We start from the raw sequence: 18,529 nt of genomic DNA on the forward strand, positions 1-18,529 counted from the left end.
CTTGTCTTTATGGATTGAAGTATAAATGGCCAAAAATATGAGTTAGCCAAGCCCCGGCTTCCCTCTGGCTTTTGTATTCAGGTCTGTGTAGCAAAATCCAGACTAGACAAAGTCTTAGCATAGACCTGCACTTTCTTTCTTTCTCTTTCATTCTTTTTCTTCCTTTCTTTCTTTGGTTGCTTGGAAAGTGAAAGGTGAATCCATCGGCATGCACCAGAACCAACAGGAGCAGCAGAAAAGGATGGGCCTGCTTTGATTCAGACAAGATGGCTGTGGGTAGAGGAGGCTGGGAGCCCCCGCAAGCGCCCAGTCCTGATTGGTCCCTCCTTCCACAGAGTCACTCCTCTCTACCTGCCTCCTTTGTGCACCAAGGGCTTCTTCAGAGCTGGTCAGAAAGCTCCAGCGGGCTGCAGATCTCAGCGGTTGTTTGCACTGGATAAACAGGAGCAATGAGAGGTTAGCTCTTTTCCAAAAGGGAGCCCTTCCCTTCCCTCAGGCCCCACCACCCCTTTCAGGGCCAAGGCAGGAGACAGGACATTCCTATCAATGATCAAAGAGATGTGAAGCATTGAGCAATCCTTAGGGAGTGATAAGGCAAAACCGACGGTTGTTATAAAGCGTAAGGAAGCCAGGATATTTAAACAGGGCTTTGAATCCCAGACCTCTCACTAGAAAAAGAAAAAGAAAAAAGGCAAATGTGATTTTCAGTTCCGTTTAGAACTCTGCATGATGGAGGGGGGGGGGGGAGAGATCAATGCTGCAATTAATCCAGTTTTTTCAATACCCAGGGGCTTTCGGTTAATCCTGCTTCACTTCAAGGCAGCAGACAGGGCACCCTTCATTCCCCCAGCCCAGACTCACCTCTGCCTCACCCCGGCTTCGAGCTCCATAGCCCCTCTCCGGCTAGATCGCCTGTCCCGGACGTGCTTTCTGCAGCTTCTTCCTTCGCTCTTCTGGGATCTCTTCCAGGCTGATGCCGTGGCTGCTCGTCCTGCAGCAGAGAAAAGAAACCGGAAGGTCACAAAGCAACCAGCCCGCCACATGCACACACCCCACCGCCACCACTGCCCTATTCTGTTCCAAAGAGGATGGTCCAGGCCTGGTCCCCTTACCCTCCCAGCAAGTCAGGAGGTGTGGGTATGGGCTTGTTGAATCCCTCTCGACCTGTCAGCCAGAATGTGTCTTCCACGCCTTTCCCCTAGAGAGGAAAGAGAGCTGTTGATTACAGGGAGAGGGGAAGAAACAATATCACCTGGGCTATTCGAGGAAAAGCATCCCAGCAGGTGGCAACCTGAGGCTAGCCCAAGCCAGCAGCTGCAAGGGCTAAGCACACCCTTTGCCATTCAATGCCCAGGTGAGAATCCTTCAGAACTCTGCAGGGCATCTGCTCACCACAGCCCCCGAGACAAGTATCATGTTCGGACTCTGGGGACGGAGCTTTGGACGGAAAGAGTGGTGGGATTTGGAGAAAGTGGTGGAGGGGTACCTTGAGCTCTGTTTTGCCCCGGATCTCCAGTCGGAAGCCTTCTTTGAGCGAATGCAGGATCTGGACCGTACGTATGTTGACATGGATTCGATAAGCTACAGAGGCGACAAAGGTGATGTTGGGGGGGTGGTGAAAGGTGTGGTTTCTCGCGCACAAGAACAAGTCAAAGATCAAGATTTGAGTCTGGTAGCACCGTAAAGACCATCAAGATTTCCAGGGTATAAGCTCTCAAGAGTCACGCTCCCTTCATCAGATACCTCGATACTTTTGTCAGCTTATAACATGGAAATCTAGCTGGCCTTTAAAGTCCTACTGCCACCGGACCTTGTTCTTCTATTGCAGACCAACACGGCTACTCAGTTGAAACTAGGAATGAGTCAAGATTCCCAAACAAAAGTCATCGAGGAGGGGCCACACCGCCCTCTGCAATCGCTGACGCCTCGGGGCCAGCACATGGTGCCTTAGGCTGCCACGTGAGAAACCCTAGCTGGAGCCCTGGGCTCAGCTGGGATGCACGCTTGGGAGCCAGGGCAGGTGTCTGCCGAGCACAAACTTCCACCCAATCTGAGCTGGGTTTACTCACGCAGGCCTGTGGACTCCATCCGGGAGGCTGTGTTGACAGTATCCCCAAAGAGGCAATATCGTGGCATCGTCAGTCCCACCACACCAGCCACGCAAGGCCCTGCCAAGAGGAAGAGCTGCATGTTGACATTACTGAAGTCCCGCCCTCAAGTCATAGCTGACTGAGGGGTTCCCCTGGTGGGGTTTTCATGGTGAGAGACTCACAGAGGTGCCTTGCCATTGCCTGCCTCTGCAGCCCTGGTCTTTGCTGGAGGTCTCCCATCCAATTACTAACCAAGGCCGACTGATCAGAAGCGAAGCAGGGTCAGCCTTGGTACTTCTTAAGGCCGCAGCTCCAATTTAACACCGGATGCCCGTCCCGAGCACCCACGCGTCCCTCACGAGGCAGGCGTACCTTAAGGAGAGGCATTCCCTCAGTGACTCCTCCTCCCTCCCCCAAGTTTTGACGGTTGTTTTATTTTTTGCGTTCATTTCAGGCTCTTGTTTTAATGATGTATTTGTCTGCTGCTGTTAAAGGGTTTTAAGATGAAGTTTTAATTTGTAAGTTTTAATTTGTTTCCCATCTTGGTGGCCCTATGTGGGCGGAAAGGTGGGGGTAAAAATCTTGGAAGGAAGGAAGGAAGGAAGGTGACGGTGCCCAGGGCCATGGCACATGGGCAATACCATGCTGCAGGGGGACATAAGTGCCACTGTGCAGCAAGCCAGCCTGCAGCGTAACTTACCTGAGTGCAAGCCAATGCGAATCCGTACGGGCATGTCTGGCATGTGGCGCATCCTGAAGGTCCCGACGGCGCTGAGGATGTCCAGTGACATGTTGGCGATCTCAGCTGCATGCCGGTTTGCATTGCGTTTGGGAAGTCCCGAAGCCACCATGTAGGCGTCCCCAATGGTCTCCACCTATCCATAAAAGAGCAGCTGTCTTGGAGGGGAGAGATGGAGACCCAGAGCCCAAACCTGTTCAGGATGCAGGAGCGCTCAGGCTCTCCATCCTCCCCTCGCAGGTTCACCATACCGCCCCAAGGCAGAGCAAGGTCCAGCCACTTCACAACCAAAGAGCAGGATCCTTGCTTGGCAACACCAAGCCTCGGTGTCCTCCGGTTTCCTTTCCCTCACGTCCTTGCCTCCCTGACCCCTGTCCCTCTCCCTGTCCTCTGCCACTCAAAGTAAAGATGGCTGAGAGTGCTGATCAGGGCACCTTATAGACGTCGTGGGAGCCGATGATGGCATCAAAGAGGGTGTAAAGGTCGTTGAGAAGGTCGACCACCTCGATGGGCTCACTCATGGCTGAGATGGTGGTGAAGCCCACAATGTCACTGAAGTACAGGGTCACCTCTTCAAAATACTCCGGCTCCACCGGTGCCCCCGTCTTCAGGGCCTCGGCTACTGACCTGGAGGGGTTGCAAGCAGAAAGATCAGTTGATCTGCTTGGATGTCTGGAAGGCTGGAGGTGACGGAAGATTTCAATGTCACACGCTTCCGATAACATTCATACAGTGTATTCAGTGTGCCCTTTCTACCCATTACCTTATTCTCCTTAAAAACACCCCTGTAAAGTAGGACAGAATTATTATCCTTGTGTTCCAGATGGGGGCTGTGAGGCTGCCTTAATGGCAGAGGTGAGAGTTGAACAGGAAGCCTCCCAGATTTCCACTCCCTTCTCTTACCCACTTTGCAGCTCCGAATGAAGCCTGACACTTCTGTACAATCTTGAAACTCCATGGAAGAGGCTTCCAAATGCAGAAACATCTGAGCTGGCTCAAAATTTCACACAGAGTTGAAATCTGGTGGCACTTTCAAATTAGAAACCCTCCAATATTGCTAAAAATATATTGAATTTCTCATGCTGGTAAATTCTGAGAGCTGTAACAGTAAAATTCGTTATTACTGCCCTTCTTTCCTACCTCAAATTTAACAACATCTTCAATGGAGAATGTTTTAAAAATTCAAATTATGAAGCAGGGTCAGGAAGCAATTTACCCCAGGCCAGTTTGGCTAGGGATCCTGACGGTGTTTTGCCATCTTCTGGGCATGGGGCAGGAGTCACTGGGGGTATGTGGGCGGTGGTAGTTGTGAATTTCCTGCATTGTGCAGAGGGTTGGACTAGATGACCCTGGAGGAGATCCCTTCCAACTCTATGATTTTATGATTCTTAAAACAGAATTGTGAAATTTGAGGCAGAGGAGAATTTGCTCCTCAATTCATTTCTGCTCGGATACATCACCCGGAGGTCAAATGACAGGCAGAGGGTGGGGTTCGGATGAGTAGAAGGCCCTGCTCATGAAACCCCTTAGATGGTAAAGGGGCAACATTGTTGACTAGCCTTCCACTGAGCAAGCTCTGAAGTGCGTCAACATGGCATGGATGTCTGCAAGCAACCAAATTCTGGCTCAGAGATGGGTTACTCCTTACACAGCTCTGACTGTTTAAGTGCCTGAAACCTCCCTTTCTACAGGTGTTGGAAGGGACTGAAGTCATCGTGACAGAGAAGGAGAAGCAGCGGGCTGGACTTGTTCTCCTCTGGTGTCGTCTCCAAGGGCTGGCTGGCTTTGTCTCTCATGCAGCTAATCTTCTCTGCTTCTCTCCCTCCCAAGATTAGCCACAAGAGAGAAATTAGCAGTGAAAGAATAAGGCCAACCTGCTTCCTCCTGAGGATGATTTCAACCTTTTCCAACTTTCTGTGCCTGCAGGGAGGGAGCTTTTCAGAGTTCTGAACATGCTTTGTTTATTTTTCAAACAGTAATCATTGCAAGGATTTAAAAGAGAGAGAGAGAGATGAGAACTGGAAAGCACTTTGAATACCAAACAGTGCCTGTAGAAATAAGCAACTCCAAAACAGCTATTGCATCTTTAGTGCGTGCCTAGCAACACTCCCAGCAGTGGCTGATGATAAAACACATTAATAACAGCAAAACAATGAAGGGAGGGATCATAAAAGGCCAAAGAGGGTCATTACTAATCAGCATCACAGCGTACATGGACGAACCCCAACAAAACCAGAAATACTCCACTGGTAGAGATTCCCCCTGGGAGCCAAGGGTGCTGCTGAAACCCTCCGGGGGAGCTACAGCACAGCTGCCTCTTCTTCCCAGTCATATAGTCCACCCGAAGGCACCACAAAGGGACACCTAGCCCTCCTTTCTCCAGGACGCTTTCCCTGGTTTCTTCTAGCGCAGAATGTGAGAGGGAATCTGCTACCAGGAACACACTCCAGGACCATTTCCCCATGTCTTAAAAATAGTCCCCCACTCATGAAACACTGGCAGCTCTTTTGCATGATTTCTGACATCTCTGTTTTGGAAATGGGGACGTCAGAAATCTCACAGAAGAGCCGCCAGTGTTCCAGGAGTGGGGCGCTATTTTTAAGATGTGGGGAAATGGCCCTGACTCCCACAGCCCAGTTCCCAGACCCCCCACCCCCAGCACAGACTCACGGGGGAAGCATTTGTGTCAGCAGCCTGTCAGTTTTCTGCTTCTCAATCTCCAGCTCTTCGGTCCTCTCCCGGATCAGGTCCTCCAAGTTGCTGGAGTACTGTTCTAACATGCGTAACATGGAGTCAATGATGTTTGTCTTTCGCCCCTTGTTGATGCTCTTAAACTGAGGGAGAGGAAGAGTGTCAGAGGCGGCACCCCTCCTACCAGAGGGTCTTGGTACCCAGCCTCCCAGGGACCATTTCTCCCCCCCCTCAAATTATTTTGTAAAATTTTATTAGTGCAAAACAGAACAAAAATAAAAAAGCAAACAGAAAAAAGGAAAACAGCACGGGCTACAAATCTGTACATTAGCAAATCTATACCTAGGTATCTATAAAAGATGTCCAGACTAGAGGCAGGCACGAACCAGAAAAAAGGTGGTTCATTGTGGTTCGTGGTTCGTCACGTTTCACGATCTATAAACCAGCATGAAATTGCCCGGTTCGTGAACCAGTTCATTCGGTTCGTGAATACGTCACTTCCGGGGCAGCAGCAGGTCTGCAGAAAGCCCCCACCCATTGCCTAGGAAACTGATTGATCAGTGCCAGGCTGTCTGCAGTGACAAACCGAAAAACAAACCAAATGAACTGCGTTAAAAATCATAGCAGTTCGTCGTGGTTCATCAAAAAAATGTGCCCCCACGAACTGTCGGTTTGCAAACAAAAGAAGGCCCAGTTCGTGACGAACTTTGGTTCGTATTTCGGTTCGTGCCCATCTCTAGTCCAGACCATTCCTGTGGCAGACTCACCTGGTCAAAAATCTGGTCAATGGTTGGCCGCCTTTCAGGCTGCTCGCTCCAGCACTGTTTCATCAGCTGGATGCACTCCATCGGCGCCTGGTCTACAGACACAGAGGGCCGGCAAAGCGGTGGCGGCCTCTCCACCTTTTGGATGATCTCTGTTCAAATCAGAACAATTGTTTCAGTCTGCTCTGATGGTGCTAACGCATCTCTATGCCTTTCTATGGCTCTTGACCTTGCAGAGAAAGTTCCCGCTGGCCTGCAGGTGGGCCAGAAGCGAGCTGAGTTCTGCCCCAGCAGTGCTGCCGATGGGCAGGGTCCTCCTGGGTCCAAACCTGGCCAGCAACTGAGAATACAGCTGTGAGAACATCAGCGTGCTTGTCTATTGCCACTTCCCATGCAGGAGTCACTGGGCAAGCTGCAGTCCTTGCCACTGGCCAGGTCCAAACCAAGTGCGCCCTGCAGCCCTGGCAGCAGCCAGCTCACTTTACTTCCGGGCTGTTTTAACATTCTATTCCACCTTGTTTTTGTTGTTCGTTCCTTTGCTCTTCAACAAACCTTGCCCCCACCATACTTGGTACCCATTCAGTGTAATTGTATTCAGGGGTCATTTCGTAGAAAAAGAGCTAGAGGAACTCATTAGCATAACTCATTAGCATATGCCACACCCCTTGCCATCACTGGAAGTGTGTCATTAGCATAATTGATTTGCATATGCCACACACCCTGACATCACCTATCCTGGCTGTTTTGGACCCAATCCTGGCCATTCAGAGCCAAAATTGGGCCCAAAATGGTAACAAGGGGCTGAAAATGGCCAAAAAGGGGCCTAAAATGGTCAGGATTGGGCCGCTGCTGAGTGGGAGCGTGATCCACCACCCGTCAGAGGCCCGATCTGGGCTGTTTCGACCCCAATCCAGGCCAAAATAGGCCCAAAATGGCTGAGAGTCAGGTAGGCAGGGCCACCTGTCACGTGACCTCTTTGAGAAACTGCCGGAACTGCGTTCCTGCGCTTTCCCCCTTAAAATGAGCCCTGACTGTATTGGTCATCCCAGGAGCTAAGCCTGCCTGCTGCATAGACTAAGGACAATTCTATTCCAGTTTCATTAAGAACAACAAAGAATTTACACGGTTTGGTCAGTCCCTCTCCCACCCAAACCCACACACATCCTTCGTCAGCTCCCGCCATGTTTCACATCCAGCTTTTGCACAAAACAAAGAAACACCGGCTCATTTTGACCGGCACAGCCATGATCTACCTCCAGCTCATTGGCTGCAAATTTGTCCATTGACAGAAGGCACCACTGGATCCACTTTTCTGCTTTCAAGATGACCATGAATCACTCCAGTTTCTCTCAATGAGATTTACTGGCAGGTCAAGCTATGGCTGTTTTAACACAGTGTGTCACAGGTGGGTTGACCTCTCAACATTCAGCCTCATGCATGGAACGGAGGTTCATACAAGTCAAATTTAGACCCCGACTCTCATCGCTCTGACAATCCATTTTGTGCGCCAATGACATCCTTTGAAACCACCCTTATGTAATGAAATGGGGCATTTATCACGTCGATGAGCAGAGGGTGCTTTTCACAGGGCAGTCACTGGATCTCACCATGTGAAACGTTTGCCGAGAAAACTGGGGAGTAAAAACCACCTGGGGTTGAGATTACTACATCAGAAATAATTCCAAGGGAATTTCTGTGGATCTGCTGTTCTTGTTCCCAAGTGAAAGAGGACAGAATGAATGGGGAGAAAATACAGGCTGTGTGCTGCAGCTAGAACGCAGTCCCACCATCCATTCCTGCCCTCTGGATACCTTCAGGAGACATATCTAGCATGCAGTAGGGAGCTGAGCGGCATATGACTTCCTGCATAATTATCGAGATACTGTAGACGTCTCCCCGAAATGTGCCTTTTCGTTCCAACGATGAATCCCGCAGCAACTCAGGGGCTGTCCAGAACCGGTCTAGAAGGGGAAACGGGAAGCAAAAATCCAGCTCTGTCCACCTCTACAAGCATTTTGTTTTGCTCCTGTGGCCCCATTCACCGGCTTGGATCTACCCATGCTCTGTTATTGAAGGAGAAAAATTCCAGTGATGGAAAGTGTTTTCCAGGAATAACGGGACTCCCTCAATCAATGAAAGGCTTATCTGCCAATGGAAGGCACCATTGTCTCTTCCACTGTCTTATTTTATTATTATTATTATTATTATTATTATTATTATTATTATTATTATTATTTAATTTTTTATCCACTCTCCCCTCGACTGGGCGCAGCGCGGATAGCAACATAAATAAACAAGTTTACAATAAAATCAACATTAAAAGCATAAAAAATAACATTAAAAGCATAAAAACATCCCTAACCAGCAACAATTTTGGCTGCACCTGACTAGACTTGGCTCATTGATGATCTCATTGGCTTGGTGCCAATCAGTGGACAAATATGGCATTGATCAATATTTCCCACCAGGAAGGAACCATCCCACCATCCTTCCTAAGCCCCCACCTCCCTCCCTCCCTGACCTCACTTTCCTTACTAACCCTCGGCTTTTGGCCTTTCTCGGGGGATCCTCTGACACTCCAGCAGCTGGTTGTAGCCATGGTCCGTGACCTTGAGGACAAAGCGGCCATCTACCACACAGTTCCGAGACTTCAGCCGCCCGTGTACAAATTCTCTGTGGTGTAGGTATTTCATCCCCTGCAGAGGAACAGAAGACATGAAGGCCTGCTCACTGCCCTGCTTTGTTCCTCTGACCTCCCCTCTTCACCTTCCATTCTCCATTATCATATCATCCGTTCTTTCTAGTAAGTCTCTCTCTCTCACACACACACACACATGCACACACAAACACATCTACACAAGATGCCTTGGCACGCGTTCGTCAAGTGTGTGTGGGGTCACATTAGCCAGGAAGTGTAGTTGAAAAAGACAGAGATGGCGGAGATCGCTCCTCAAAGGATTTGTCCATTTCATCTTCGCCTCCCGGAAAGCTCTGTCACTTTCACCTCTCCAGTCTAAAACTGTGGGATGGCAACCAGAGGGCAGCAAGGAATAGAAATGGGCTGGAGCTGCCTTACAGAGCCGGACTTGGACCTAGAGAGGTTATAATGGGCTGAAGTTTCCCTTCTGGCATTTCACAGCCCCTTCATGCAGCTCCAGTGTATAGCAAAGCCTTTGCCCTGCTGCTGGCTCTGTCTTCCCAGCTACCATTGCATCTCCCAACATGTGTTCTGAGTCTTTCTTGGACATGATCAGAACTAAGGTGTATTAATGGATAAGTGGGCAAGCCTACAAAGTTATTCCTACAAGACAGGATCCCCTCTGCTGCAGATTCTCCAACCTTATGCCATAAATAAATTCAACCCAGCCCTTCAGATCATACCTACCATTGGCTTGCTCACTACATAAACAGTCTTCTTGTATTCTGCAGGAAGAATAATATTCTTGGCTTGTGCCAGATTTTTTGTTGCTTATAGATTTTTCAAGGAATGCTTACAGAAGCTATCAAATATATGAAATGGGAGTTCACTATGGCCCATGTTTTATTTTCTGTTCCTGAGTCTTGTTTTTAACCTATCCTGGCCATTTTCACATGGCTTACTGGCTATGGAACATCGCGCCGAGCTCCCAGAACGACAGCGTCTTCCTGGCGCAATTTCATGTGAGAACGGTAGTTCTCACACAAAATCGCACCAGGAAGACGCTGTCGTTCTGGGAGCTCAGCGTAATGTTCCGTGGCCGGTAAGCCATGTGAAAATGGCCCGTTTTATACTCATGTCTGTAAATCTTATTTTGTTTTCTTCAGTATAATTTGCTTGATGGATATGTGCTGGTTATGAACTGTAAAAATAATAACAATAAAAGAATAATATTCGTGCCTAAAAGTGGACTTTTCAGGCAACCCTCCCACTCTGTAAAATCTCTCCTTGCCTCTCCATAACCAGTGTTCCCATGAGAGATATCCTGCCCCATACAAAATGGAGCAAATCACACAAGATTCTGACCAGACATATCCCTCGTGGATCCCAAAACTGATCACTGGATCCCTCGCCTCCACCCTTCCTCTACTCCGAGCACCTTGATCAGGTCCAACAGCAAAGATGACTTGAACATCCAATCCAACTTCATGTCATCATTGTAGATGAGGTCTTCAAGGCTTCCGCGTGAGCAGTGCTCCGAGACGATGGCAAAGATCCCACAATCATGGAAGAAGCCCAAGAAAAGGTTCACGTTCTCATGCCGCAGATCCCGGAGCTAGAGACAAGGCCAAGCAGAGATGGAGTGTGGCCCCCGTCGAAGGGTGCTCCAGTAGGACCCACGGCACACTTCCCCAGCCCACCCACCCCCCGTTCGTGCATCGCTTGGGATTTATTATTCCACTCTGGGAGCAGCACTGACACCCACTGGCCTCTGAGAATAATGCCGGACTCACCTTGCAAAACACTGTTTTGGTGGCAGGTCTGATATCAGTGTGCTTATCTCCTGGGAATTTCTTCAGCCACACCCAGTCACCCTAGGAGGGAAAACAATGGAGGTAATCAACGGTTATCATCAGGACCAAGAGGGTCACACACACACACACACACACACACACACACACACACACACACACACACACACACACACACACACACACACACACACACACACACACACACACACACACACACACTCCACCTCTCCCACTCTACCTTACAAGCAGGGCTTTTTTTCAGCTGGAACCCGGTGGAACAGAGTTCTGGCACCTCTTGAAAATGGTCACAGGCCGCTCCAGCGACGCGGAGGGAAATCTCCCCTCTTTCTGGAGATCAGGGGGGCGGGGCCACCAGCCATGTGACCATTTTCACCGAGGGCGATTTAAACTTTTAAAAACGTCCCCCTTGTTCCAGCTGACCCGAAGTGACGTCATTATGAGGTCCTGAGTTCCACCACCTCTTTTCCCAGAAAAAAAAGCCCTGTTTCCAAGAACACAAAGGGAAAAGAAAGGGGTAAGTTGATCTTTAAAAAGAAGCAAAGAAATGAACAAAGCACAGCCCTGCAGGAGCCAGAAAGGGTTGGGGCCGGGTTGGGAAAGCAAAGCCAGCAGGAACCTCCCCGGGGGGCAGGAGATCTTGCAGCCTACGAGGCAAGGAAGAGCGCTCCCCGACATTCTCCGCTTCTTCAGCGCCAGCACCTTGGACCAGACGCACCTGACCTTTTTCTAAGGTGGATCCAGCAGGACTCCTTTGCCCCCCTGGCATTAAGAAATGGAAGCTTCCAGCCCTTCCCTGATCTCTGGCACTCACACACACACCCTGCACACCTTCCTCTAAAGAGACAGGAAGAGCATTCAAGGGTTCCTAGACTGGTAACATGACCAGATGGTGGGGAAGGGACAAACAACATTAAAGCCCACTCATTAGGAACAATGGATTGGGTCTTGTTTTAAAACATGAGAGGCCTATGTTCCGATGAGCCACAAAGCCCGCCGTTCTCGCTACGCCTTGCCTTCATCCCGCATAGAGAGTGGGAAGGGGGGAAGGCTACGTTGGGTCTGTGCCACAGAGTTACACTCCCCCTGCCACACTGAATTAACACAGTCCAGAGCATCACGGCATCTCTCCCCCAGCCTATAATATTTGGAGTTTTCTTTCCTCCACTGGAGACATGGCATCTTTCAGGCCCCGATCCAACTTTGTGCTGTGCTAAATCTTCAGTCCTTCCCAAGTTACAAGAATGACCAGATGTGGCATCTTGTACATCCCTGAAGCCAGGCTGATGCCTGGACGGGAGAACTTCGAGGGGGCTGCCTATGCCATTCAGAGCTCTTTCCCAAAAATGTGCATAAAAGTAATAACTAAAGGAACCTGCCCCACACTGCCCATTCCCGTGCAGGGCTGAAAATCAAGAGGCATTTTGTTGCTCTCTGCCCCCCTTTCCACCCATTAGATCCCAGTACTGGGGCAGCATTCCAGATTGTCCTAACACCAGGGCTTTTTTTCAGCGGGAACGTGGTGGAATGGAGTTCTGGGACCTCTTGAAAATGGTCACATGGCTGGTGGCCCCGCCCCCTGATCTCCTCTGATCTCCCCTGATCTAAACTCCCCTCTGTCTGGAGATCAGGGGCCGGAGCCACTGGCCATGTGACCATTTTCACCTGTTTTCCCCCCTTGTTCCAGCTGACCCAAAGTGATGTCATTGTGCAGTCTTGAGTTCCACCACCTCTTTCCCCTGAAAAAAAGCCCTGCCTAACACTGAGCCCAAAGGTCCCATTCACAGGACCTCCAAGGCATAGCTGGTCTTCCCCATTCACTAGGCATGGGGAAGCAGTTGTCCTTGCAACCTATAAATTCAGCAGTGGGTGTCCCTACTGGCCTTCACTGTCTGGGGGCTGGAGTGGGAGAGAAGGTAAGAAAATGAAAAACAACAAACAGTGTTTTACCAGCAGTGCTCCTAAGGGTTGCTATGGCATATGTTTTATTGCTCCACCAACTGCTGCTGTCCTTGCAGTACAGAGGATTTGGTGAGTCAGCAAGCGCAAAGGGACTCTGCTTATTTATTTTGCTTCCCAAAGCCACCAATTTCAAGCCAGGATGAAGGAAATGGGAGCTCGATTCCATCTAGGGTGGCCAAGAGGCCTGGAGAAAAATGTTTTGATCCAATTAATGTCTGGAAATGGGCAGCTGAAATTTTTTGTGGTATGAAGGATAAATAATATCACCCAGTAAATGCCATCCCATTAAGCATCTATTAAAGGGACAGGAGACTTTTCTCCAGGTGGTTGGCAACCCTCATTCCATCAAGAACAACAACCAAGGCGATTTACTTGGGTGATTTTGCTCTACAAGGTAGTCCAACGCAGAGTCCAACAACATTCCTTTTTTTTGGTAATGGTTTAATTCAGGAATGGACCTAACAATTATTCTGCAGAACTGACTACATATTATGGTCTTTAATACTCTTTTGTATTCCTTGTAATAAACTTCCACAATATTTGAAGAACCCCAGAAAGAAATCTTGAGCATACTGGCAAAGTAGAAACAAAACTGAAACGTCTACATCCTGACAGCTCAACAGAAACGCTCAGCATTATCACTGCTGGGGGGGGGGGGGGGATCTGATTTTTTAAAAGGGGGTGGAAACTTTGAGTCACTTCTGATTACAAAGTAGTCAGCTATTCTGCAAAGCTGCAAGGAAAGAAATTTGTCTGGAGCTGAATACGTGTACCCTCTTCACATGTTAAACAATGGGTAGGGGCTGGTTCTAATAGCAAAAGGGGCAGCATGGATGACAAGTATTAAACCCCCCAACTCATCTCCCCACCCCACTCCAGACCATTTAGGTCCTGGGGGGAGAGAAGATTGAGATGCAGAGGAAGATGGGGAGAGTTTGCTCCCACCACCTGTGTACTCCTTTTAAAGTTAAAATTAGATCCAAATTATCCACCCTCTCCCCACTCGGTATATGAACGGAAGTGACATGTGACTAAACAAGCACAGCTGTTGCCACCATGTTTCATTTGGACCTTTGGGACTGGTAGATGGGTACAAAATTTGAAAGCAATTTCAAGGAGAGAAAAAAGGCTCTAGCCCCTTAATCAGAAGAGCAGGAGAATGACTAAAACCAGGGCTTTTTTTCAGCTGGAACGCGGAGGGACGGAGTTCTGGAACCTCTTGAAAAAGGTCACATGGCTGGTGGCCCCGCCCCCTGGTCTCCAGGCAGAGGGGAGTTGAGATTGCCCTCCACACCATTGGCGCGGAGGGCGATCTAAACTCCCCTCTGTCTGGAGAGGGGCCACCAACCAGTGACCATTTTCTCCAAGGGCAACCCACTGAGTTCCACCACCTCTTTTCCCAGAAAAAAAGCCCTGACTACAACTAAAAAGGGCTTTGGGAAAAGTTCATCCATCCAAACATAAGGGATGCCATAAGAAAAATAGCCACTGTTTTCTTGAAGCACAAGCGCCTGCCTCGCACAAGACAATTTTCCTATTCAGGGTATTGTTTCCAAGCAGGAACATTGTAAATGGTGTGTGAGGGAGCAGCAATAAATGTAATTATCTACAGTATGTAGGAATCTTTCCAAAGAAATCAAGCTCATTATAACAATCAGCCTTCATAATGGAGGCCAGGAGGCTGGTCAAGCTGATAGACGGGGCTCCAGGCCATAACAGCCCATGAGGCTCAAATACGTGATTTACCCGTCTTTCTAATATTGACGTGCTTGTCGAGATAAGAGAGGCCACAAGGTACAAATTGAATGGCCAAGCACTAAAGTTAACAGGTTCAGAATATCGCCCACAATCTACCTTCTTTAGGTGCTGAAGTCCATTCATCCTTCCCCATCCCACATAGCCGGCTACCCCTTGCCTGGGCTGGCTTATAGCTCCAAACTGCTCTTTCTCATGAGGTCTCTGCAGCAAATCTTTCTCTCCAGAAGGGGTCTCGGGATCCTTCATCCCCTCGCCCTTCTTGTCTAGAAGCAAACATTGTCCAGCAGGACTTTTTTTCAGCCGGAACACAGTGGAACCGCGTTCTGGCACCTCTTGAAAATGGTCATGTGTCCGGAGGCCCCGCCCCCTGATCTCCAGACAGAGGGGAGTTGAGATCACCCTCCGTGCCACTTCAGCAACATGGAGGGTGATATAAACCAGTCAGCTGGAGCAGGGGGGTAGTTTAGATCGCCCTCAGTGCGAACAGCACTGAGGGCAATTTAAACTTTAAAAAACACTACCCCCCCCCTGCTCCAGCTGACTGGCACCAGTCAGCTGGAGCAAGGGGGGAGTTTAGATCGCCAGGGGCATGGAGGGCAATTTAAACTCCCCCCCCCTTGCAGGAGCGCTCTGGGGGTGGCTTTGCCCTGTGTGACAATGTCACTTCCTGGAAGTGACGTCATCACGTGTCCTGGGAGCACCCCTGTGCTTTGCGCGCACGCATGTGATACCAGGATCACCACCTCCCATCGGGAGTTGCCCCCTATGCGGGCAACCCACTGAGTTCCACCACCTCTTTTTCCAGAAGAAAAGCCCTGGTCCAGCCGCACCATTCTGAAGTTCTTCCTCAGGAATTTCATCTCTGCTTCAAGCCAATGGAAATTGTAATGCCATGCTGCTCAAAGTCAAAGCAGCTCTAAAGCCATTTTTTTAAAAAAAAAAAAACTTTTAAAAGCAACCCCTAACTCTCTTTGTCTACTTATGAGACTTTCAATATCTTGACAGGTGATAAATCCAGAGGAGTTAGCCATGTTAGTCTGTAGTTGCAAAATAGTAGAGTCCAGTGGCTCCTTTAAGACTCACCAACTTTATTGTAGCATCAGCTTTTGAGAACCACAGCTCTCTTTGTCAGATGCATCTGACGAAGAGAACTGTGGTTTTCGAAAGCTGATGCTACAATAAAGGTGAGTCTTAAAGGTGCTACTGGACGATGCATCTGACAAAGAGAGATGTGGTTCTCGGAAGCTGATGCTACAATAAAGTTGGTGAGTCTTAAAGGTGCTACTGGACGATGCATCTGACGAAGAGAGCTGTGGTTCTCGAAAGCTGATGCTACAAAAAAGTTGGCAAGTCTTAAAAGTGCTACTGGACTCTTTACTATATATGGCCGGTGATATACCTCCAGGCATATCTTAAAGATTTTTTCCCTCAGGATGACATGATTTTGAGGTTGTCAGGGAGACATTAATTACACATGCCATAACATATAGAGCACTGGGTGGAGATTTCTTCGCCCTCCTTCCCAAATTGACATTCCTGCTCAGCCATCAAACTCACATTCAGCCTTATCTACATTACAGAATCAATATGAAGATTTTAAACAATTAAATCGGGATAGATAATGCTAAGTTCCGGAGAATCTAGGAGGCCTTGGCTCAATAGGAGTAGAGCCACATGCACGCAGAATATCTCAGGCTCTCGGGTAGCAGGTCCTGAGAAAGACCTTTCTCTGTCTGAAACCACGGAGAATCTTTGGCAATCAGGGAAAATAATGACGAGGCGAGAGGGACCCAAGAGCCTGACCTGGCAGAAGGCAGCTTTGTTTGTTAAAGAGCTTTAAAGCAATGCAAGACTTCAGCGTTCAGAAATCATGGCCCTTAACCCTGCAGTTCCAAGTATGTATGGAAGTTCCAGTTCCATGGAAAGGATTCACAAAGGGTCCATAAAACAGCCTTCACTTGCACCAGCCATGAGCCGTAAGAGAGAATAAGGACTGCGGCACCCTAGGACACAGACAGGCGGGGCTTCCAGGTTAGAGGAAGCGGTTAGTGGCAAGCTTGTGCTGTCGAAGCATTCTTTTTACACAGGAAGTCTTCATCCTGCCACCATCCCCAAAAGACTTTAGGAGTGGTAGGGTTTGGCATGGAGAATTTCCCTGCCCATCAGAGTGGGTAATACTGAGCTTTATGGACTAATGGTCCATTTTAGAAAAAGGCTGTTTCATATATTCAGATGGAAGGGATTCTATGCCTCAGTGGAAGAGCATGTGATGGGCATGCAGATCATCTCCAGTTAAAGGGCGTCTGTGAGAAGGTGTTGACCCTGGAGAGGAAGACAGTTTCAAGTGGGTAGCTATGTTGGTCTGCAGGAGAAGAGTCCAGTAGCACCCTTAAGATCAACAAGATTTCCCTCCCTTTGTCAGATACAAGTAGGGATCTTGGACTTTTGAAAGCTTATATCCTAGAAATCTTGCAAGGGTCCAGTAGCACCTATAAGACTAACAAAATTTATGGTAAGGTATGAGCTTTGCTACTGGACTCTTGCTCTTTTCTACTGCTACAGACGGACTAACATGGCTACCCATCCTGACCAAGAAATCTTGTTGGTCTTTCAGACGCTACTGGACTTGAATCTTGCTCTTCATCTATCGTGCGATCCCCTTCATAAATGACCATTCAAAGCCTATTTTATTACTTGCTGTTTCTAATCCTGGCTGACATTTCCTCCAAAGCAGAGGCATTATAACAACCTATGTAGCCTTATAACAGAAGTATGTAATTAACAAGTGCCATAGCGGTTTTTTTCCTCCTTTCATTGTGAGAGGAGCAAAAAAAAGGAACGGAAAAAAAGAACATATTAAAGTGCACAAGAGAGAAAAAGGTCAGATGAAGGGGAAGGGATGAAGATCCAATGCTTGGGATTTAAAAAAAAATAAAGAAAGGTAAAGGAAGAGGGAACAGGCAAAAGGCACACTCAAGGGGCCTTTTGCCAAACGGGACTTACCTGGACTGCAGCTACCATGCCTTGGCTGTTAAACAAAAGGAGGAGCAAAGGGACGTGGCTGCTGACTTTTTGCTTCTCCTCGCCCTAAGGACAGCAGGAAGCAAGCAGTCAAAACATGATGCTGGTGGCAGATGGAAGGGTACGGAGGGAGGGGTCGGCCGAGCAACAAGGGCACAGGGAGGGGATCTAATCAGCAGCAACTGTGATCGCAAAGTTCCCAAGACTCTATTTCAGAGCCTGCCCCAGAAATCTAAGAAGCAATGACACCAGTGGCAGTGCCCCTGTGCATGTACAAAGTGCATTTCCCTTACAACACTGGAAAATTAGGAGGAAGGGCTCCCAGGCCAAAGGATGCAAATGCCAGATAGGGTTGACTCCTCAGCAAACCTCTGTTTAGGAATTAGATGTTTAACCACTTTGATCTCTCAGCGATCACTCAGTGAAGGAGAGCTAGGTGTTTCTGAGAACTGTGGGATAAGGGAAGGCAGCCCCAAGCAGGAGAAGGCAGATGCACAGGCAGAAATGAAAATGCTTGGACGTAGGGCTGCCAAGCCCACTGGTCAGGGTGGGAGATACCTGCCATGAATTCCCTTTTCCCCCACCCCCAAAAATATTAAATTAATTTTTAAAATTCACCAGCATTGTCATTTTTACCATAGAGTTTCCAGTGGTTCCTAGAGCTACCAATGTCACTTCTGGGTATTCCTCAGAAGTTACATCATTGATTGTGCTCACAAAGAAGTGCAGAAAAGTACTTGGGAATTACAACACATGAACCAGTGCCACACTGAATCCCCACATGAACCAGTGCCACACCCTAGAAGCTTGAAGAGTCAGAGTCGCCCTGTTGCAGAGCACTATTGGATCAATGACCAATGGAAAAGGATGAGAAGTTGAATCACTTAGCAACCGCTTCTGGAGAAGGATAGATGGCCACTGCTTCCCTGTTTCCTAGCAACTACCAATCAGGAAGCAGAGAGGCCAGCAGCAACGTGAGGTAGAACTACCCATTTTGGCTTTATTTGACTTTACACTTGTGCATTGCCTTAAAT

The 18,529-nt window shown here is 48.6% G+C and overlaps 1 protein-coding gene across 1 annotated transcript in view; it reads right to left on the reverse strand.

Annotated features, from left to right (window-relative positions):
- Positions 1–353: 353 nt before the first annotated feature.
- Positions 354–18,529, reverse strand: part of GUCY2D (guanylate cyclase 2D, retinal) — a 29,882-nt gene continuing 11,706 nt past the window's right edge. Inside the window, exons 7-20 of the mRNA XM_054994542.1 lie at positions 17,478–17,561; positions 10,716–10,796; positions 10,361–10,537; positions 8,824–8,980; positions 8,096–8,245; positions 6,288–6,436; positions 5,500–5,663; positions 3,264–3,456; positions 2,791–2,965; positions 2,070–2,168; positions 1,487–1,581; positions 1,113–1,198; positions 862–991; positions 354–432 (exon numbers count right to left, since the gene is read on the reverse strand). Coding sequence (XP_054850517.1) covers positions 904–991; positions 1,113–1,198; positions 1,487–1,581; positions 2,070–2,168; positions 2,791–2,965; positions 3,264–3,456; positions 5,500–5,663; positions 6,288–6,436; positions 8,096–8,245; positions 8,824–8,980; positions 10,361–10,537; positions 10,716–10,796; positions 17,478–17,561 — 1,698 coding nt within the window. The 3' untranslated portion in view covers positions 354–432; positions 862–903. The remainder of the gene's footprint in view (positions 433–861; positions 992–1,112; positions 1,199–1,486; positions 1,582–2,069; positions 2,169–2,790; positions 2,966–3,263; positions 3,457–5,499; positions 5,664–6,287; positions 6,437–8,095; positions 8,246–8,823; positions 8,981–10,360; positions 10,538–10,715; positions 10,797–17,477; positions 17,562–18,529) is intronic.

The sequence above is a fragment of the Eublepharis macularius genome, chromosome 12 (genome assembly GCF_028583425.1).
Source record: "Eublepharis macularius isolate TG4126 chromosome 12, MPM_Emac_v1.0, whole genome shotgun sequence".
NCBI classification, from domain to species: domain Eukaryota; kingdom Metazoa; phylum Chordata; class Lepidosauria; order Squamata; family Eublepharidae; genus Eublepharis; species Eublepharis macularius.